The sequence below is a fragment of the Rhododendron vialii genome, chromosome 8a, assembly GCF_030253575.1.
Source record: "Rhododendron vialii isolate Sample 1 chromosome 8a, ASM3025357v1".
In the NCBI taxonomy this organism is placed as follows: domain Eukaryota; kingdom Viridiplantae; phylum Streptophyta; class Magnoliopsida; order Ericales; family Ericaceae; genus Rhododendron; species Rhododendron vialii.
Window position 1 is genome coordinate 36,028,112 of NC_080564.1, and position 21,964 is coordinate 36,050,075.

General features: G+C 37.7%; 3 protein-coding genes and 1 non-coding gene across 10 annotated transcripts; 2 read left to right on the forward strand and 2 right to left on the reverse strand.

Moving 5' to 3' along the window:
- Positions 1-862: 862 nt before the first annotated feature.
- LOC131299367 (small nucleolar RNA snoR100) lies at positions 863-969 on the reverse strand. Its single transcript, XR_009190753.1, has one exon. It is a non-coding gene; the product is annotated as a small nucleolar RNA snoR100 (small nucleolar RNA).
- Positions 970-9,537: 8,568 nt separating this feature from the next.
- Positions 9,538-10,869, forward strand: LOC131336071 (uncharacterized). The gene has a single exon (XM_058371706.1). It carries the CDS (start codon positions 9,609-9,611, stop codon positions 10,524-10,526), a length of 918 nt encoding a protein of 305 aa, XP_058227689.1. The 5' UTR covers positions 9,538-9,608; the 3' UTR covers positions 10,527-10,869.
- Positions 10,870-10,997: 128 nt separating this feature from the next.
- Positions 10,998-13,824, reverse strand: LOC131336072 (uncharacterized protein C24B11.05). 5 transcript variants are annotated; one of them, XM_058371711.1, is made up of 8 exons: positions 13,152-13,393; positions 12,910-12,973; positions 12,487-12,552; positions 12,269-12,366; positions 11,998-12,123; positions 11,579-11,893; positions 11,414-11,479; positions 10,998-11,297 (listed from the first exon to the last, which is right to left on the reverse strand). In XM_058371711.1, the coding sequence occupies exons 2-8, from the start codon at positions 12,962-12,964 to the stop codon at positions 11,142-11,144; spliced, it is 882 nt and encodes a 293-aa protein (XP_058227694.1). In that variant the 5' UTR covers positions 12,965-12,973; positions 13,152-13,393; the 3' UTR covers positions 10,998-11,141. The 5 variants fall into 5 exon arrangements, with proteins under 5 accessions (XP_058227694.1, XP_058227692.1, XP_058227691.1 ...); XM_058371709.1 differs by having other exon boundaries at positions 11,998-12,129; positions 13,152-13,354; XM_058371708.1 differs by having other exon boundaries at positions 11,998-12,129; positions 12,910-13,046; positions 13,152-13,354.
- A 1,446-nt stretch (positions 13,825-15,270) lies between these two features.
- On the forward strand, positions 15,271-20,420 carry LOC131336074 (uncharacterized). Of its 3 annotated transcripts, none has more exons than XM_058371713.1 (6): positions 15,271-15,407; positions 15,521-15,569; positions 17,011-17,276; positions 17,857-18,017; positions 19,255-19,391; positions 19,982-20,420. In XM_058371713.1, exons 3-6 carry the CDS (start codon positions 17,023-17,025, stop codon positions 20,147-20,149), a joined length of 720 nt encoding a protein of 239 aa, XP_058227696.1. In that variant the 5' UTR covers positions 15,271-15,407; positions 15,521-15,569; positions 17,011-17,022; the 3' UTR covers positions 20,150-20,420. The 3 variants fall into 3 exon arrangements, with proteins under 3 accessions (XP_058227696.1, XP_058227695.1, XP_058227698.1); XM_058371715.1 differs by having other exon boundaries at positions 15,394-15,471; positions 15,525-15,569; XM_058371712.1 differs by lacking the exon at positions 15,521-15,569 and having other exon boundaries at positions 15,274-15,407.
- Positions 20,421-21,964: the final 1,544 nt, after the last annotated feature.

Genomic DNA, 21,964 nt, shown 5'->3' on the forward strand with positions numbered 1-21,964 from the left:
TGGCCTAAACTTATGCCCGCAAAAATAAAAGCCTTTTTGGAAAACAAATTATGCTATTTTTACCATGACGTTGACATTCAAGTCCAAATGTTGCACTGTTAGTGTTTATGTTTCCGGATTTATCACTACCAAGTGTCCACATCATTCTTAACGAGATTTTTATTGTGAGATCCAGCTCTTATTGTAACAAAAGAAGAATTTATCATATTAAAAGTTAAACTTGTTTTGTGTGGGCCACGTGTGTGGTGTAGTGAAGAGTGAGGGCTCCTACAAAATTCAGGAGTTAATAAAAGAAATACTAATTTGCATGGAAATGGGTGTTAGTTGGTTAAGGCGGTGCAGCACGTGAAGTCCTTGTGCTGTGTGTGGATTTTGTTGTTGTGAACACATGGTGGAGAGAATGGGGGTAAAGGAAAAACAAAAAAACCAAAGGAATGGACACTTGTCCACCGTTTGGGCATTCATTAGAATTGACTGGGCCCGGGCTTCACTCTTTAAAAAGAACAAGAGTGAGCAAGGACGGAACCAGGATTTTACCCTAGCAGTGGCGAAATATATACTAAAAAAATAAAAAGATGCATTACAATATTAATAGTCATCGGTTCCAGAAAAAAATTAAAATAACATAATAACAACTATAGTAAATGATGTTTTTTATTTGCACATAGAGTATGAAAAAAGACTAATTTTAATTTTGGGCATCGATAATGCCACTCCAACAACAACAGCAGCAACAGAACCCATGTAGTCCTCAATCATTGGGGGTATGAGCAGAGGAGGATTGGAGATAGACCTAACTTTTAACAATATGTATAAAATGGCTGATCTCAGAATACCACTTAAACAATAGCCCCATTATACGTGTTTTGCTGTGGAACTATGCCCCAAATCAAAGCCAAATGACATCAAAGAGGGCAGACCTAGAGACTCAATTCAATTTATGTGCACATTACCATGCTTCCTTCATTGATAGTCTATAGCATTAGTCTGCACAAAGATAATGCCACTCTCCAAATTTATAATGTCACTCCCCAAATCCCTATATGGATTTTCCAAATTGATAACCGAACTCCCTTTTAGGAGTGACATTATATATTTGGGGAGTGACATTATAATTAAATTCCCTTAATTTTTTAGGTTAAATTATTTTAGGGTTATAATTAATGTGGAGTTTTTTTTCTTAATTACACATCATCATTTATATTATTTCACTTTGGCCCATTGAATTGAGTTTTAGAATACTTTTTTGGGTCTCATTTCTTAAAAAAAAAAAAAAAAAAAAAGATTTATGACTAATATATAATAAAAAATAAGAAAAAAATCTAGCAGTGGCGAGACTATATAGGTTGGAAATACATTTTTTTTTCACATATAATAATTGCGTTTTCTAAAATTCTTGTCGTGGCGGTCGCCGCCACTAGACCCCCCCTGATCCCATCCTTGAGAGTGAGGTGTTAAAGGGGGGGAAGGGAAGAGAAAGATTGGGAGGGGAGGATCCTGTTTAACGAACAGTAGGGATGGTAATGGTAAGAAGAGAGAGAGTGAGTGAGGTATGTTGCGTTGACAAGGGTATGGGAGAATAGTTTACTGAAACTCCGTTAGTATTTAAGGAGATGGGGATTGGCTTTTCAATAATTGTTTTGTTGTTTATTTTGAACTAGTGGGGGAAGATTACGTGATTTTATTATGTCTTTGGTTGTGGTGCTTGGAGAGATCGGGTTGTTACATTTATAGTATGCTAATTTTGTGAAATGTCATTGCAATTAGGGGTGGATGGTGTTTATATACGTTGAATTTTAATTATGAAAAGTCTACTTAGTACAGATAGTCCACAGATTTTTCACGGGGTCCACTTTGGGTCTCTCGATCCAAACCACACATTTTTCTTAAAATATTTTTTATGTATTCCTGTAAAAATTCATCTCGATTGAATATAGGTAAGTTTTTTTCAAAATTCATAGGGCAAAACTGATTGTTTCGCCCTATGAATTTTAAAAAAGGCCTTACCGATATCCTATTTAAATGATTTTTTACAAAAATGCATAAAATAGTATTTTAAGAAAATTGAGCGATTTGGATCATTCTTGTGGGCCCCAAGATGTGCCCCTCATAAAATCTGTGCATTATCTATCTTCATTTATCTGTGCTCATAGCACAGTTCTTTTAACTATTTTCCATTTGCTGCTTACTCTATAACATTACATCCAAATTATAGAGGAAAATAAAAAGAAGACACCGTGTCTGTAATTAAACTGATGGGGATGGTCAGTGGCGGAGCCACCCTAGCTCCACCGGAGGCACGAGGCCTCACTGCAATTTTTTTTTCAGTTTTAGTTTTGCCTTTTTCAATTGGTAGTTTAAGTTTTATTTTAATTAAATATTATTATTTTTATACAGTTAAGCTAGCTAACTAGCACAATTACTTATATATCAAGGAATTTCGTTAATAACTGAAAATAGGGTGAATATTACTAATTTATTTTATTTAGAATCCATACTAGGTCCCACTTTAATAGTCAGACATTTTTTACATTTAACCTTTTAATCGTTTATAAAAAATTTACTATCTTAATTAGACATTTAATCCTTTTTGTTGCAAGACCATGTTATTCGATAAAATACTTATAAAAAAATGATTATGGACTACTGTACATTTTTCTTCTGGAATGTTTTACAATATTGTAAAAAACTTTATCATATGCTTGACTTGTGTAGAGAATTCTGAAATATTTTAAAGATGTGAAGAAGGAAATGTATTTTTTAGGAGGATTCTAAAAGGAAAATGTAGGCCGTTACATGAAAACAATCCTAGCCGTTCATTGAGGAGGTGGATAACTATAAAAAAAAAAAAAGTGTGTACTTTTGTGAATTGAGTGTGATTGTACAAGTATTTACCCACCTAATATTAATTGGGAGAATTTGTACCAACTTCGAATTTCTGAAAACATGTGAAAGTCATAAGTGATCTCGTCGATAATACAAAATATAGATACTTATAATTCATCCATCCATCCATCCTCGCTCTCACCGAAACTTTTTTCTTTATTGTGTGCATATTCCTAGTTATGCCACTGGGGACCGTTGTTATTATTAGGCTGCAAATGATCTCAGCTACTTGTGATCAACTCATGGCTCGACTCGTAACTAATCGAGCCGAGCTTAAGCTCAAGTTTTAGGCTCGTTTGCTAAATGAGTCGAGTTCGACTCACAAAAACTTGGCTCATTTAAAAAAGCTCTCTAAATTAAATTCGTTCAGCTCAGCTCATTTACAAACGATCTTGAGCCTCAGCTCTATGTTTGCAAGAAGACACATGAGGTGAGTTGAATATCTCTCTCTAAAGCAAAATATAGATACTATATAGATACTTATTACGGGAAGACACTCACTGTGTTTGGTTCACAATTTTGAGTTAAAATGTAAAAATATGTGATTGGATGCCTCATCTCAAAGATAAGTAGGTCTCCTTTGACTCTCTCACCAGTGGTCCAACGTTATATACATTAGAAGAAAAAAAGTAATCTGACAGTTAAATTGTTGGCCCGGAGTTAATTATTGTTGTGTACTCTTTATGCACAGTTTCCAAACAATCATTTAAAAAGGACCCACCAACTACTCTTTTCAAACTAGTTCCAATTCAAAAATAACTCTCGAAAATAAAAGTTGAAAAAGTAGAACCAAACACAGTGATTATCTCTCTCACTACTTGGAGAAATGGTATCTCTTCTTGAAGAAGACACCATCTCCCCAACTACCATCTAAACCATTCCCTCATTTACAAAATGGTTTAGATGGTAGTTGTATCGGGAGAATGCTTTGTTAAGCAAAGAGTAACTTGTAGTATGGTCGTGGAATTGTTAATTTTCCCCTCAGCCTCTGAGCCCATGTTTTCACATCACTCTTTAGGCATAACTATTGTCACATGATTGGCAGTACATTTAGGAATCTCTCAACTTATGTTCAAAATAGATTGTTGTGATTGAAAAAGAGTACTTTGCAGAAGCGATACTTACCAATGAAGGCACTGTCCAGTCCAAAGTAACATGAATCTAACATGCAATGCATTACATTGTTCCCCTTTCTTTGTTGACTTGTTATGCATTACATTCACTTGGTCATGGGATTGTGCAGATTAATAAATATCCCATTTGTTTCGATGGAATTTATTTTTTTTATTACTTGTATCCATTGCTTGATTTTTCAACAGACCATGAACGTGCCCTCATATTCTCCTCTCTTCAATTTTTACCATATGCTTTCATGTAACCAATTGCTTTCTCAAGTTAGATCATGCATGGTTTTGATACATATCATGTGCTTGTAGGATGGAAACTGTTCGTAAAGGCTTCAAATTTCATTCTACCGATGAAGACATCGTGTCTTATTGACAAAAAAGAAAGTAGGAACCTCTTGATTTTATGATGGAGGCGACTAATTTCTTCTTTTTTAACCTAGCAACTCTTGTGGGGGACGTTCATGTCCCCCACTATATGGACAGGTGGTGGTATTTCTTTTCGAAGAAGTTTAAGAAGTATCCCCAAGGCTTTGAAGAGCTAAAGCTTGAGTCTCAAGGTTATTGGAAGCAAAATGGGAAGCCTAAAGTGGTGGAAGACGGGGGGATAAGATCACTGTGACCAAGAGGCCAATGAAATTCTGGGCTGGGTTGAAGAAGCAAAAAAGTACAGGATGGGGGCTGATCGAGTATTGTGTTGAAGAGGTCTCTCTCATTTTGATCTGATTTTGTAGACTGGTTTTGATCTGATTTTGTAGACTGGGGACACTCTCATTGTGATGAAGGCAGATGATGAGGAGATGGTTGAATTTAAGAAAGATTTGCAACAGAAGAAACAAGCTGCTGTTGATAACTTGGAATTGAGCATTAATGAAATCGACCAAGCTGTAGATGCTAGATAGATTGAGTGGCGGACCAAGCTATAAATGCTGGGCAAATTGAAATTTTAGCGGCTAGTGGTGACGCTCTGGTGGGTTTAGCCACAACTTATGATTCAAGTCCCGCTATTTCGGAGTGATACATTCCTGTCTATGCTGGCTATGCACTTACATTCCTGTCTATTCAAGTCCCGATGTTGGGTGAATACATTCCTGTCTATGGTAGAAGTTTTAACATTCCTGTCTATGGGCTTTAACTCTATTAGGTTTAGCCACAACTTTTGAGGTAATGGTAGAAGTTTTAACTCATTGTTCGTTGTGTTAGAAGAAGTATGGTGACTATGGATCATCGATTTGTAATATAAATCTGTCTTCTTCTTTTGTCGTTATCTCTATTGTCATAATGATCAAAGATATTAAACAACCCCTGCCGGCAATCTGCGGTACTCATGCATCATCACCACAATAGAAATAGAACAACCATACTCTTTCGCACCAATCTCAATATTCCCTTATCTCCTTCTATCATAACTGTAGTGGCCTGGCAAAAGAGGGTTCAGGCCTCGTCCGAGGCTCGAACCCTCAGCATGTCCAGATGATTCCAAGAGCCTTCCATCACTTACTCAAGAGGGTTTTCGAGCCTCCTGATGGTCCGGCGTAGTGCCTCCTGACGTTTCGGGCCACACTTTACCTAAGCGACCCGAAAGGTGGGGGCTCTACATCGATCATCCGAGCGCTCGTTCTTTGAGCATCATCGGATGTACCCAAACGGTTACGCCAGGAGGATAATCATTAAAGGGGTAACCTAGTCATGTGCTCCGTAACTGCCTTATCCTTTACGTCACGTTCGACGTCACCCAAAGCAGTTACTCGAGCCGTCGAGCGTACCTCCCACGAGCTTACTTGGGGACCAAGTAAAGCAAGGTCTATAGAAGCAAAGGGACTCTAACCTAAAGAGGTATGTTATTCTACCATAACCCTGGACCTACACTATCTTCCCTAGATCTAAATTGATCATCGGAGGGTCACAGGGCTGCCATCAGCCCTAATGACTTGTTGCAGGTTAGGCGGACGAAGCGAGAAAAACACCAGAGCCCTACCACGTTTTGGGTCCCGATTAACCGAATCCCCACAACAACCTTTCCAGTCCTCCTTCATCTCCTCTGAATTGGTGTATTGCAGTTGACTGCTGCTAAGCCTGTCAATGGGTCGGATCCGACAGATCCGGATCCGATAAGACACAATCCGATCCGGATCCGATAAAACTCAAATCTGATAGTGAGAATCCGGATCCGAATTCGAAAAATCCGGATCCGATCCGAAAATCCGAATCCGATCAGGAAACTTTTTTCACTTCAAAAATTTTAGCCAAAAAAAAATATTTTTTTCAAAAAAATACAATTTTTTTTTTCAAAAAAAAATTTATTTTCCGAAAAAAATTTTAAAAAATTTAAAATAAAAAATAAAAATAAAAATACAACTTCTTAAACATTTTTTTTTTCAAAATAAAAATTTTACTATTTTTTAAAAAAAATTAAAATTTAAAAAAAAAATAAAGTTCGGATTCGGATTGATAACGGATTTAATCCGATCCGATCCGGATCCGTATTGAATTACCGGATTCGGATTATCGGATTATCGGATCGATGTTATCGGATTCGGATCTGGATCTGGATCGAATTTTTCGGATCGGATCCGGTCCATTGACAGGCCTAACTGCTGCTCCTGGGAAGGCATTGCTTGCGATACCAATGATCAGATCACCTGTCTTTGGCTACCCTTTGGAGGTCTCCTGGGGACGCTTTCGCCCGCCCTTGGAAGCCTGACTGCTCTCGCTCAACTCAATCTCTCTTATAATTTGCTGTCTAGTTCGTTCCCAGATGAGTTTTTCTTATCCTTCAATGGAATTCCGATCATGGACTTGAGCTTTAACCGGCTGGTTGGACGATTACCATTATCTGATGAATTGCCAATTTCCATGCAAAAATTGAATTTGTCCAGTAACCAATTGGGTGGGACAATTGAGTCTTCATTGCTCCAGTCAGCTAGTAGTTTGGCATCTTTTGATAGAAGCAACAACAGTTTCAGTGGCTTTATCCCTACCGATGTTTGTGTCACTTCTCCATCTGTCAAACTCCTGGATTTCTCCTCCAATTACTTTAGCGGCCAGATTCCGCAAGGATTTGGAGGGTGTTCTCAACTAGAGGTATTCCGGGCAGGTTTCAATAACCTCTACGGGCAGCTCCCAACTGAAACATTTATAATGCGAGCCAACTGCAAGAAATCTCCTTCCCTGCCAATACCCTCGTTGGATCCCATCGATGATGCAATTGTTAACCTAACCAACTTCAAAGTCCTTGAACTCTTCGGTAACCAACTGAACGGCACGATTCCTGAGAATATTGGGAAGCTTGCTAACTTGGAACAGTTGCAGCTTCACATCAACAACCTGACCAAAAATCTGCCCGTTTCGCTGATGAATTGCACCAACCTCAGTTCTCCAATAGCCGGACTCGACAAATCAAACTAGGATAAATTCTAAGAACTCATACGACCAATGTTTCAATCTAAAACCTACCGCCCATTGTATGCGAAAGGGGGTTTGATTAAAATTGCTGCCCACTTTTGGGTGTATATCTCGGAATAAGAAACAATAACGCAGCAAGAAAGGGCTGGCATTCATCAAAATTACCTTTGACACAACAGCCAATAGGTGCCTCAAAAATATGTACTCCATCTGTGACCACGTCGCGCGTTGTGCCCCCAACCCCAGCAAAGTGCAATTAAAATTGGAATCCCTCTCTCCCAGTCACCTAATCACAAGTATTGAACTCAAGACCAGGACTCATCTAATCTTTAATATTGAACTCAAGACCCGTATTCATCCAGGAGGGTTTGCTCTGTGTTCATACCTGGCATCTCAACTTTAGCCTCTCCAACCCCTTTTCACCAGTGTATTCGTGGTTCCCGACGGCTTTTCTTTTTTTATTTTATTGTATTTTATTTTATTTTGTTAGTTTATGTATTTTGAAACTGATAGTATCCCATCTTATTGTTCTGTATTTACTTTGGTTGAATTTATTAATAATATTGGAATGATCTGGTTGAATCCAAAAAAAACCCCGTGAGAGACCCCGTGAGAGAGAAGCAGACTCTACTTTGGTGATAGTTGCCAAGTTACTTTTTCTTTTCTTTTCTTTTTTCTTTTTTTTTTCTTTTTTTTGGGGGGCGGGGGGGGGGGGGGGGGGGGGGGGGGGGGGGGGTTGTGGTGTGGGGGCCTTCCAATGGTATGAATAGATGAGAATAAAAATAAAAGAGTGTTGCCACACTAATTTGGTGCTATTATTTTGTGCCCAGTTTTATATTCAAACTAGGATATCTCTTTTTTGACGAAAATGCGTTGTGATGTGATGATGTGAGAAATTTTGATCAAGTAAAAGCTGGTGTTAAATTTTCAGTAGTTAATATGTCTTTACTAGTATTCGTCCACAACAAAAGATAGTAACTGATGAATTTTTAACATTAGGCATTCATGCGTGCTTAACACTTTAATTAGACAATGTGGCTAGGTTATGAAAGGAACTTGATTCTATCACATATTTAATAGGATAATCAGGTTACTTGATTAATGATCGTTATTAGCAAATCGAGATACGAAGTAGTTTGATTTTTTGATAAAAGCAATTAAAAGTAGAGTTAAAAATAAAGAAAGAAAGTGATTGGAAATAACGTAGAGCAATTGATAAAAGTAATATTTACATCAGCATAGAAATGCTTGAAAAATCAATTGAAATGAGAGCTCATTTGTAGAAAGAATATGGTTTTTGGGTAATTACTTAAAAAAAAAATGCTCTTTTACATACTGAGCATCTCCAATGGGAAATGTGAAAACTGATGTGTATAAGTTAACGGTCATTTTTTGCATCAACTTTCAATCCAATTCATCTATCTTCACTCATGCCAAAGCTAACGTGGCTTTGACATCTCTTACTCCCATGCCAATTTTGACATCTACCTATCCACATGCCAATTTTCAAAAACTGCCTTTGGAAGTTCAAAAAAAATTCTTCCTTTTGAGGATTTTTTTTTTCCTCTTTTCCCTTTTTAAGTTTGAGCTCTATTTTTTTGACACAAGGATTAGAGAGGGAGAGCTTTATGTCAAATTAAAAATGTCAAAATACCACATAAACCTTCAAAAAAGTTGACATCTCCTGTTGGAGGAAGACATCAATGTGATAAATTTCTTCAAAAAAAGAAAAAGAAAAAAAGTGTATGGAGATTAATTCTATTCAGATGAGTCGGAAAAGAGGGGTTTTTTGCCAACCCCGTGGGCCCCCTTCGCTTATTTTTTTGGACAATCTAAACCGTGCATCTTGCAAGGTCTGTAAAATAATGTATCTATGCAAAAAACTAGCTTGTCCGGACATCAATAAATATGTCAAAAGTTGAGTTTATAGACAAAAAAATGAATGGTTATGGACAATTTAACTTAAAAAATAATTGACAGATCAGGCCGTCCATTTTAAACAATTATTTTATTTGCCGTCCATTTTAAACAATTATTTTATTTGTCTAAAGCACCATTTTATTTGAATTTTTTTTTAATATGGACGTAGGACATACCATATGGGGTTTAATTTTAGTACTACTACTACTTTCGAAGAAGCTTTCATCATCGCCTATGTTTTGTTTAACCCTCTGGCTCTGAAGAGTGGGAGTAATGTCTCGTCTTCACCATTGCAAAATCCCCAATTTCTGTGTCCCTCTTCCTCCGTCCTACATCTCATCGATAGGTATTACCAGTGCACCACCACCACCTCATCGGTCTCTCCTTCGCCCTTCAGCTAAATTCTCGCCACCCCGCTGCTCTCTCAACCCCAAATTCCCCTCCCGTTCTGCTCTACCCCCAAAAAAGTCTGTCCCACTCCCAGCCCGTGACCGAATCATTAAATTCGGTAAGCACAAAGGCAAGATGCTAGGGGCTCTCCCTTCCGCCTATCTACAGTGGATGTACAAGAACTCCGTAGTGTGGCCCGATTTCGCCAAGGAAGTCCTGGATGACCCCGTTTACAAGGATCGAATCGAGTGGGAGTACGTACAGAGAATCTTGCACGGCGACTTTGGTGGTGCCAGAATAAGAGAACAACACCAATCCGATGACGTGGTTGCTGATATATATGAAATCGCCGATAAGTTCGATTGGGACATGGAGGACAAGAGGGGGTGGAGCAAGGTCGAGCTCGAGCTTCTTGGGACCTCTTTTAGCGGACCAATTCCGAGGAAGAACGAGGCGAAAGCATGGTGGTCGACCAAGTTGAAGGCTAAGGCTTCTCCTAAAGAAGAAGCGATGGTGGGTATGGGACACAGGAGGAGAGAGAGGAGGGAGAGGAGGATTTTGAAGAGCGACAGGGAACTGGGAGTGGGATTGGAAAGGAGAGAAGAGAGAGTGACGGTGAAGACAGACGGGGAATTGGGAGCCGCGGAGGAGGAATCGAGATCCGACGGTGATGGTCAGGTGGTGCCTGGGAAGAGTCAAGAACCAACGGTGCGGAAAGGGATTAGCTTTCCTGGCCGTGAATCACTCTTGAAGAAGGCGAAGGTGATGAATAACCGTAAAAGCTCGTCCTCGTCTGATTAATCTTCGTCTTTTGTACTAGTAGTAGTTATATTTGCAGTGAAGTGAAGTGAAGTGAAGTGATAATGTCGTTGTATTTCTGGTGTTGTTTCGCTTCTGGTTTATACCAAAGTCTTTACCCTTTTCTCGTTTCATTAAGATGCTTGGCTTGGCTCGGGAGGGATCATCCAATGTGGAAAGACTTGCTCCTACTGCTGTGACTACTATCTCACTGTTCCTTTGATTCACATAAAACTTTGTTTTTGTTATGTATGCATAATGTGTGGATTTGAGAACACATAGACCTCTTTAGGCAAATTTACAAGTATTACACTCTGGGATGAATAGATACATGTTTAAGCAGCAATTCTTTTTGATTTAGGATTACGTGAAGTTCGTTTATACGTCCATTGGCAACGTAAACTTGTGCAAGTTCAATGGTTTATGATGCTCTTTGCAGTTTCTTTACAGATTAAGCTGGAAATTGAAACCGTGTGCCCGAAGAGTGAGTTTTATGCTTTTTGATAAGCTTAAATTATTACTTCTCTCACTTTTGAATTTACTCCAGTATACAGACATTAGGGCATCGTCATATTGGTTACAGAACTAGAACTACAGCATGCCAGGGATAGCAAAAAACTACGCGATCACTGAAGTTTCATCATGGGAAATCAAGTGGATGACTTGCTCCAGCTGCTCTCCTTCACCTTCCCATATTTCTGGTAGTGCCTCTTTGATGTTGTGAATGCTACTTAAGGCGTGGTCAGCTCCGGGCACCAGTGTCGTGCTTCCTACCTGCCATATATGATAGATACCGATGGGGTTAGAGCCAATGAGAACTTCGTTAGGCTAGCTACTTGTTTCTTGATTACAGTATAGAAGTCAGTACGAAGCAAGATTTATTTACTTACAATGACTGTGTGAAGTCCGGCTGCTTTCCCGCTTGCAATGTTTCGTGTGCTATCATCAAAGAAAATCTGTCAAAAGAAAATGAAATAAATATCCATGAATAATTGGTCGTTTCCAGAAGTAATCAAACATGTCCCAAAGGAGAGACATCGGCTTTCATCAATTACAGTTTTCTTGGGGTCAGCTTTGGCAATTCGAATAGCAGCTTCAATTGCTTCCACTGAGGGTTTACAGAGAATTGGAGGCTTGGAGCTGAATCTGCTGGAGTCAGCAGTGTCATCAGTGGCGGTACCCTCTGATTCATCTTTTGCAAGCACTTGTTTTTCGTCTGTCCTGTCTTGTGTATTGTAGTTATCATCATGATCTGGTTTGAGAGGAGGGGGATTAAGAGTTTCAAAGCATATGACACCTTCAAAACAATCTTCCAAGCTCAGCTTGTTGAGTACTTGAGCTGCATGCGCTTTGTCAGCATTAGTGAAGACCTGGAGAAGACCACCACCAGCAGTTAAATTACGTCTATTTGGTCAAGTACTTTAACACTAACATTTATGCAAGTAAATAGCTTAATAGTGTGATATTGACATACTATTTTGCGTTGAGGCATAGAAAGTAGAAGGTGCCTCAGCAACAGGTCGGGTTTCAGAGCCTCATATGGTAATTTTCCATGAACATAAGTATGAAATTCATCATTGTCAAATTCATAGCCAAGAGCCTGAAACTAAAGGAGGACTGTGAGACATATTGCCTAGTAAACTGCAAAGCTATAATGTTGACACTTCATAGTGTCAATGTTCGGAAGAACATTAACGAATTGACGTTTGGAGTTCCAAACACATTGTCAGTTGGACTATTTTCACCTTCAGGCCAGCCATAGTTGTCCCGTATTCCTTGTACAAATCCAAGCACATCTTAGGTACTTCATTTTCATCAATGTGCAAGTGTTGCAACATGAATTCTGCCATGAATGAAATATGTCAGTTAATTACCAGCAGTAATCAAAAAATCAAGCACCGCATCATCCATACTAAGCATCAATATCATCTTATCTTATAATTAAGTAATCTGGCGTGCATACCTTCTATGTTCTTACGACACGCCAAGTTGAGACCTGAGCTCAGAGGGTACAAAGTATCATCCATATCTGTGAAAGAAGGGCTATCAATAAGTATTTCTGTCTTGTTATCATTGTTTATTCTTTCTTTTTGGAAGGTAAAATTCGCAACCAGAACAATATTTCGAGGGAGGTCCTAAATACTCTTGCCAATTTCCACTTTAGCTTACAAATGGGCATTGGGTTCCAATGGTCGATGTTGTCGACATCCATCGTAAAAAAAAGAAGTAAGAAAAGACTAGAACAAGAAGAAAAGAAACTATGGCTGCATTATTATTAAGAGATTTTAATGAATATCACGAGTATAAATCTCCATCATATATTTGATTACAGACTCTGAAACAGGGGGAAAAGTACCGTAGTTTTATTGAAGTAAGATGTACGTACCAAAGAGCAAGCACTCGTACCTGCATCCGCCACTGGACCTTCCACAAGCATCCATATATCTAGCCTATAGAAGGAAATCTCTTACAACCTCAAAATGTAATAATGCAAGTCTCTAAATCAGATTTGCAGCAATTAACCTGGACTAAAACTGGTATTCAGTACAGCACTTTGATCAGCAAAAAAAAAATAGCGGGAGAGAGGACGATGTAACACGCACACACAGATGTAAAAAAACACCCTACTTTGTACAGGGCTCCAAATAGCTCTGATGCACGATACACATCAAGGAGGCTTGGATGACCTATTTATACATGAATGAATTCAGTTAAGGGTGGTTTGTGGTGGTGCTTTGCTACACAGTATTTTGATCAGCAGCAGGAGGAGGAGGAGGATAGCAGCACGTGTCTCTTTCTTCTGGACAAGTTCATCTGCTTTCTGTTACAAGTCGTTTTCTAGTGATTGTAATTCCCAAGTGGTAGGCTGGGCTGCATTCCCCTCTTACATTTTCCACTAGTCACATATCCACAAACACAACATACAATCAGAATATGATTCTCCTATCTAGTAGTAATTCTCAGTGATCCAATACACGGTGGCCACCCCTTTAGTCACTCAATTCCTCAGACATGGACGATAAGGATGATGTAGCATCAGCAGAATATGTTGATCAGTCCAGTTGCTGCATACGTTAACAGTAGAATATGTCAAGATAGAATATGGGAGCCGTTATAGTAAATTCTAAGAATAGTCTGGGCATCAACCTAGACAGCACGCAGGTTTTGTTTGTTTGCTTTTCCCCTTCCTTAGAAGAATAAGCATTTGTACTCCATCTGGTGGAAGGCTTTTGAAGAAGAGGATATATTCCTTTCTCCACCCAAAGAAGAAATAATATACAGTATGGTGGATAAACAAACAGGCATAGATCTATCTTGCTCAATCCCTTTCTCTGTTAATGGTGATTGGTAAAGAAAATGCTTAATGCGGCCATAAAAGATTCTCATAGTGTAATTTCTTTGTTTTCATTGTAGTAGTAGTAGTAGTAGTAATTTCTACAGAGAAGCTAGTGAGAATTCAGAATGTGGATCACTCTTCAGTAGAAATAGTTCCCTGTGTTCCCCTAGTTCCATGCCTTGGTTCTGTAGCGTCTCTAAGGCTATTTTCTGCTGGTCATGGTGTTCGATCACTTGTTGTTTCTACAAAAATTCACCCTTATCCCATTTGGCTGATTGGTAAAAGATGCTTGGCTCAGTATCTCTGATGTGGAAAAAGTATACTACTGTACTGCTGGGACTATTAGTGACTACATTTGATTCACATAAAAGTCAATTAATCTCACCGATATTAAAAATCTCTGCTGTCACCTATTTCGTGTAAAAGCAAATACAGTCCATGGTTTTGAGAGGACATGTGTTTATGCTGCTTCTGATCAAGAAAGCCGTGAAAAAATGCAGAAGACGTAGCAATGATACACACATACGCGTACAACTTCATAATTGTATCCAGAGTAGTGTTTTAAAATTGTTTTCGTAGGCTTTTTGTTGTTGTTGTTTTTAGATGGAAAATACGGTTGGTTCCACTCTGTTTATTCATAATTGGTAGTCACTGTGAATAAGCGAGTGAGACTGACCAGAGATATTATGAATAATTTTCAGTTAACGACAATTGGACACAATCAATCAATTTCAGCGACATAAGTTTAGACCAATAAAATAAAACACCAGACATGTGGAGGAGAAAATTTCCTTTTAATAATTCCTGTCCCGAGTGTATTGGTGACCACTTGGTCAGCTGATTTTTATTTGTGGACTTGAATAAAATGACATAAGGTGATTGTGGATTAAAAAGTCATGAGTGATTTTTTTTTTTTGTCTTTATTCAAATTTTTTTCGTTTTGTATCAAATGTTTTATAACTTATTGATTCATTTCAATTAGAAGAATCGAAAAAGTATAATTTTTTTTATTGAAACTCATTATTTTCTAAAAAAGACAAAAAAAAATAAGTCAACCAAAACTAACAAATGCAAAAAATAATTAAATAAAGACAAAAAAAAATTACTCTTAACTTTTTAATCTAAAACTATACATGTACACATCCGTATCATGCAATAATATCCAAGACTAGCCCCATTCTATAAACTTTCTTTTTACTTATTTTCAATTTTTCAAGCTTAAAAATGATGTGCTTACGAAAATATTTTTCCAAATCTTTTTGCACCATGTTAACAATCTCATCGATCTTTCAAACTATATTCATATTGCATATTTTTAAATTTCAGTAAGTCAATTATTTTAAACTTCAAAATTATAAAAAAAATATTTATTTCAAAATAAGTATTTATTTCTTTTGGTACGAAAACGATGTGTGGTAACGTCCAGCTGCCGCCTCTTTTCTCTCTCTCTCCCCCCCCCCCCCCCCCCTCGCTCTCTATCAGTTGCAAGTTGCAAGCTGCAAGCTTTGAAAGAGAGTAACTCTCGTCCGCTCAACTCCTTCTCTCGGGTATCAATTTCGTATTTGTTCTCACTTCAAGTTCTAAATCGAATTTTCAAGTTTTGTTTTCTTGATCTTCTTAATTCAACGTTATTTTGCGTGTCTCAATTTAATCTTTCTAGGTGAATCTTCTTAGTGCTTCAGATTTTGTGCTGGAGAGTTATTTGGCTGGTAATTATCATTCCCTTTGAGAGTGTTGAAGTTGTAATTATCCTTTCCTAATGTTTCGAATTATCTAGTTTATTAATTGGAGGGGACTGGGGTATACTGCTTCACTTGATCAGAAAATTTTCAAAAATAAGTTTCTTGGGTAACATTTTGCGCTAGAATATCATCTTATTATTGAAGTTAATCGAAATAAAATAAAAACTTAAAGCCTGTTGCTCTGTCTTGATTTTGTGCTGATGTTGTAGCTTGTATCATAATATTTTGGTTGGAAAAAACATTTATGATTCTGCAAATGTTCTCTAATTTCCTGTTGGTAAACCATACTTGAGCTCGGATTTCATTAAGCAAAATAAGACCCCATACATCTTTCGCAATATGGATTGTTAGAACCATTCTTATTACCAGCCGCCTTTGGGGATTATGAGCCAGAGCGACCCTTACCTGAGGATTATTAAATCTCTTCTATTTAGATTCCACTAACTGCTTAACATTTGATAAAATTAAGTATAGCTTTGTGCCCTTGTATGTGATGAAACTCTATTTGTTTGTTTTTTCTTTACACTCGGGGAATTAGTGAGAGGGGGATACGAAAGAATAGTGCAATCTTAAGATTGATAAAGCTGATATCTGGTTTCTATTATTTTTTGTGTGAGTTGTTTGAGATTGTGCATAGTATCCTTAGATCACCTCTCCCTTAAGGCTTTGAATTTTTCATTGGGTACAGTTTCTCTGTTTGTGCAAGTAGTTATGATGATGATGATGTGATGATGAAGGTAACAATTGGAATAACTGTTTGTAAGAGATAGATTTGTTCTTCTTGTCCATCATTAGTCTGTTTCTGATATGGAGTTGATCCATTAGTTTCTTCTGCAGCTTCATAGGAAAATATAATGGAATATATATTATGATTTCACTAGAAAGTCTATAGTAAATAGTTGGCGCTATGGAACCGCGTATGGTGATTGGTAGACTTGTCTTACTGTCTGACAAAACAGATTGCAAAGACTGTTGTGAAAGGAGTTCTCTTATGTAGTTTAGTCTTGGAGATGTTGCTCAACTCTTAATAATTCGATGGGTCAACATATTACACAAGTGATGTTGAAAAGCAAAGGATTTTCATGTAGCAGAGTTGTTGGCGATGAATGAGCAAGTAACCAAGGCAATCATCAATTCAGGAAATCGTTAACTCATTGTCTCGTGTGTTGTATTGTTCTCTTTATTTTTTGTGTCCTCATCACTATACTCTAGTTGTTTTCATGTCTATTGTTTGACGTGGTTTTTTTCACTTTTTTGGGCAACTTGATTTTGTTGTGGATGAATTGGCCTACTTGTTAGTGGTCATAAAGAATCCCGCTCTTTCAAAACTCCTTTTAATTTGACTCTGTTTTTATTATTTTTTGTTGATGAGTAATTTGACTCTGTTGTTTGCTTATGTATTGAGCAGTTCCATAGCCTAATGACCAACAGTAGCAGAATTATCACTTCCATTTTTGCTGATAATCCAATTGGGAAGCTTCCAGATCACCTGCTAATAGAAATCTTCATCCGGGTTCCCATGTCGGAATGGGTGCAATTATCTTGTGTGAAGAAGCAGTGGGCTAACCTGTTTCGAGGAGAATGTCCGTGGAATGCTGCCCTTCTCAGAAATTTTCCTTTTGCTGGCCATGCTAAAAGGTGGCCTGGGCCTATCCCTCGAGGATTGAGCAAAAGGTATTTTTCAAATGAATGTCCTCTCTCCCTTCCCCTACTCTATCTCTTGTTTACTTGTCGTTCGTTTGCAAAGAAGATAGGAAGTTTAAATCTTCTTATGAAACAAATTTACCTCATTACTGTAACCTCAACGTCCTTCTTTTTGTTAATTTTAAAGGGTTTTTCTCGAATACTAAATGACCATGGCGTCAGTTTTCATTTGAAGAAGTCACACATAATTCTCTTATTCTGTCTGTTTCCGTGGATGTTGACCGTGGTCACCAGAATTTTTGTCTTTTTGTAAGTAACCAACTTAAGCTATTTTCGAAGACCAAAGTAAGAACTGAAACATCTGAGCAAGGTGTGATTTTTTCATTGATGCAAACAATTAATAACTCAGCATCGTAATGTCGTATTTTGTTAATCTGCTCTGTAATTTAACAACCAAAAACTATAACTTCTGTTGGGTCCTAATATGATAGTGTGATCTATTTGTGACGGCAATTTTTAAATATTCAGGCTTGCTTGCTTTTCGTTAAGTTACATTTCTTTCATATTCTAAGTGACTTGGTCTATCAGATATTTCTCTCTTTTTTCGCAGGAGGTATACTGCTTTATATATCAGTAAGCACATCTTTTCACTTGATACTGCATTGGATGAGAATCATGAGATAGTGGGCCATATCTATTTGTTTTTGAAGGAGCAACTCGAAATTTCAACCATGCCTACTCCTGCTGGTATACTTCATGGGACTATTATAGGTGTGCTCTTGACTCTTTTTTTCATTTTCCTTTCCCGATAGTTTGCTTTTGGAATTTTAACTTTGTATCTGCTGATTAGAATGCCTCTTCTTGGTCAGCCGTGAATTTCGAATGACACTACCCAACATGAGGGTTGCAATAGTGCAAACGATTTGACATCCCCGTTGCTTGTTGGCATTTGTTGCTCTGTGACTGTATTTACAAAGTTTGGACACCTTACGTTATCCAATGTGGTGCCAATAAAATTAGCTTATATGCATGTTTTCAGATGGATCCTATCTGAAACCGAGGATTAAAAAAATTGGTTTGTTCATTCTCGTGTTTAAGTACATACCTATTAGCATGGAAATATGTACTTACAAAATGTTGATTTGTAATGGCATTATTCTGTTGAGTAATGGAAGCAAGACTTTGAGGCAGTGCAGAAGGACTAGGATGGGGTAGCATTTCTCATACTATTAAAAATGGTAGGCCCGAGGGGCGTTTTTGCGGATTAAAAAAGAAAAAGAAAAAACTTATATACAATGCATCGACTATTCTACGAATCCCCTAATCTATTATCAATCAGGAGTCAAAATTTTGTGAGTCAATACAGCCTCAAAATTGGAGGACTTAACAACCCCATCTCAGTACACTGAAATCTGGATGTCTTCCACAGACCACCTTTGCTCTCCATTCCTCATGGCTCTGGAACCTTCAGACTCCATAGAACACTCAGTCACGAAGTCTTCTCTGAGTATAGAAAACCATGGCATGCACTAATTGTAATTTCAAGCAATGGGTCCCATCTCCATAAGACACAAGGTTCTGTTTATTAAATGCTTTGAAAGTGTGGAAATTTCCATTGGAAAACCTGTGTCTTTCTATTTAGTTTTTGGGGAAATCAAGTTGGTGAAAATTTGGGTATATCCAACTGGGGTGAAACTCTTCTGCTACAGTGCTCCAGCACATTTGGGCTGGAATTTCTGGTCTTCGAGGAAGTAACCTGCTTGAGATTAATTCGAGCCGGAGCTGCTGGAGTTTTCCCTGTAGTGGCCCGCGGCCTTGGGCTTTCTGGGGGCCGGCAGCCTGGTGTTGCTTCCATATACCGTCGTTTTGCAAAATGCTAATTCAAGAAACTCCGATAAGTAAACTGTAGTCCCATTGTTTCCCTGATCTTTATTCTGGATAACCGGCTTGACCAAAACCTTGCTGCCATGAGTACTGTCTTACTGGAATTACCTTTGCTCTTGAGCAGATCAGTTTATTGCCTGTGGCAAAACACGAGACAAGGCGTATGAGCTTGCTTCACAAATCTGGTTATCTGTTATCGACAATTTGGAGGAAAATGAGCACACGTTTCTTTTACTTAAACGCCTGGCGTTAGAGAAAGATGTAAGCAAAATTTCACTTCATCCTGTCTTCCTTTCATTCATTGACTATGGTTGCTAAAACTGTTGATCGTATGTTAAATAGATGCATTTACACATGTTTGGGGTAAGAGGAAAGAATAAAGCTTCCGATACTTCAGGAATTAGTGAATAAAGTACTTCACATTCACATTAGGTGTGGGCTCCACATTGAATTGATAAGTTGGGACCCACACCCCATGTGGACGTGGGATATTTCATTTGGCATTTATGGATTATCCCTATCACCGCTAGAAAATAGGAGCATGTATGAATGAAAATGAACATAGATAGGGTAATATCACTATGGCTGTTGCCTATTATGCATTACTGGAAACTGCACAAAATTTGCACCCCCGCTCCAAAATAGTGGCAGGGAAAGCCCTAGTAAGCAAGAACCATAGTGGTTGTGTTGCCACTGATGGGGGGTTTATGCCTTTCAAAATAGCTCTGCACGAATTAGATCCCCCGGCTGCTCCCCTCATTCTTTATTTTGTTTGAAGTGGAACTTGCAATGTTGTGTGCAGATTAGTTCTGCTAGTCATTGTTAATTATATTTGATGCTAAACTCTGCAGGTTTTTCTACCCTATCCATACACAAGATCACAAAAAGTCCAGTGGAGGGTGTTTGAGAAACTCTTCACAGATTTCCGCGATTGCTTCAATCACGATGACTATTACGACGTATTGGCGTGTGCAAAGCATAAATTTCAGCCAATACCATCTGCTTGGTTAGGTTACTAGCTGTTATGGCATATGCGGTGAACGCCTTATAAATGTGTATAGAACTGTCTTGTTTGGTGGAACCACAGGGTGAAGCAACATGGTTGGATGATGCCAAGTATTGGATGCTCTAGCGACTAGCGCAATAAAATTGTACTGTATTGCAGCACAGTGTTTCTCTTGGCGAATCGTTTTTTTTTTTATCACTATGTATGGGTTTGACTCAATATTCTTAGCAACTAGTACTTAAATTGTGTATCTCTGTAATGAGTCATATGCTTTATTCTATCTAGATAGATCTTGTGAATCCACTTGAAACCAACGGCTTGTTTTTCATCACAAGGCTTTTCCGTAACAGATGAGGAGATCAAATTAAGGTGTGGATTTACACGATCTCGGGAATAGTAGAACTCTTGTTCAATGTGTTGGATAGTAATTCCTAACAATCAATCTTTGTAAATTTGCTATTAATAGGAGTATTGATTTAGTTTGGCCATATTTTCTTCTTATACATGCCCGCGAAAAAGTAGAAAGTTGCAGAAGCAAAATGAAAAATTAATATAAGTTGCCTGCATGCAAACAACTCAACTGCGGATAAGCAAAGGTTCGTCGATTGAGATTAAATTCTTTCCACCGGCGGTGGAAAACCCTTTTTTCACCATCACATTTTTCGGTCCTAAAGAGTATTTATTGTTGATCTAAATCGTTCATCTTGTAAACCTCATATAGTAGTGTACCCATGCAAAAAATAAATTTGATCGGATATCGATAGAAGTATGAAAATTTGAATTTTACTTTGTAAAATGGATAGTTTATCTTTATTATTATTATTGATAGAAATTAGATCGTCCATTTTATAAACCAAAATTCCAAATTTTGATATATCTATCGACTTCTGATCAAGCTGATTTTTTGCATGCAGTGCTATATTGCGGGTCTTAAAATATGAGCGGTTCCAATCAAGCTGATTTAATGTTAATGCAACTGCCATTACTTTTTTTTCCATTTATCACGTTAAAGAAATTGGAAAAAGTGAAATAAGAAAAAATAAAGTTCAATTCTCTAAGGATGGAATGTAATGTGAATAGGAATGAAATTAAGAATGTAATAGAATTGGAGGAATTGAGAATGGAATAATCATTCCCATTCTCATGTTTGGTTGTGCTTAGGAAAAGTCATTCTCATCTCCAATGGAATCGTGTGGTAATAGCAATTTTTTGGAGTGACAATAGTAATTTTTGAAGTGGCAATAGCATTTTTTGGAGCGGCAATAGTAATTTTTGGAGTGGCATTTGTAATTTTTGGTGTGGCAATAGTGAATGTTAGAGTGACACTAGTAATTTTGGTGTGACAAATAAATGGAATAACAATTCATTAGTTTTTTGGATGGAATGACAATTCATTTTTACTAAGGTGAATAGTGATTCCATTTGGAATCATCATTCCATTATTCAATAGTGAACTAAACATTGGAATGACTATTTCATTCCAACCAAACATACCATAAGTGAAAAAGTTGCTAAGTAGTTTTTTTGTTTAGAGTATGTACACAAGCTACTTTAGCTATTCAAAATACGAAATACACCATGCACCAAATTAGGTAAGCTCCTCGGTACAATTGCTTCAGCCCCGTGCTCGGTAAATATAGCAACGAATTGTTCACCATCAAAAGATTAGTTTACTATTTTATGGGCTATGGTCTCCCCTTTCTCTCCCTTCTTTTGTAATTGAATAATATTTTATATTGTATTTTATAAAGATAGAGATGATAGTAGAGATGATTGCTATGGAGTTAAAGAGAAATTTGAATAGATAAAATGAAAAAAATAGACTATT

What these genes read in the sequence shown, in the direction of transcription:
- LOC131336074 (XM_058371713.1), top strand. Translation starts at nt 17,023, where the DNA reads ATGACCAACAGTAGCAGAATTATCACTTCCATTTTTGCTGATAATCCA. An exon ending in CCTCGAGGATTGAGCAAAAG is followed by an intron (nt 17,277 to 17,856) that starts GTATTTTTCAAA and finishes CTTTTTTCGCAG; the next exon opens with GAGGTATACTGCTTTATATA. An exon ending in ACTTCATGGGACTATTATAG is followed by an intron (nt 18,018 to 19,254) that starts GTGTGCTCTTGA and finishes GCTCTTGAGCAG; the next exon opens with ATCAGTTTATTGCCTGTGGC.
- LOC131336072 (XM_058371709.1), bottom strand. Translation starts at nt 12,964, where the DNA reads ATGGATGCTTGTGGAAGGTCCAGTGGCGGATGCAGGTACGAGTGCTTG. An exon ending in CAACTATGGCTGGCCTGAAG is followed by an intron (nt 12,130 to 12,268) that starts GTGAAAATAGTC and finishes GTCCTCCTTTAG; the next exon opens with TTTCAGGCTCTTGGCTATGA. An exon ending in CTATGCCTCAACGCAAAATA is followed by an intron (nt 11,894 to 11,997) that starts GTATGTCAATAT and finishes GGTCTTCTCCAG; the next exon opens with GTCTTCACTAATGCTGACAA.
- LOC131336071 (XM_058371706.1), top strand. Translation starts at nt 9,609, where the DNA reads ATGTCTCGTCTTCACCATTGCAAAATCCCCAATTTCTGTGTCCCTCTT.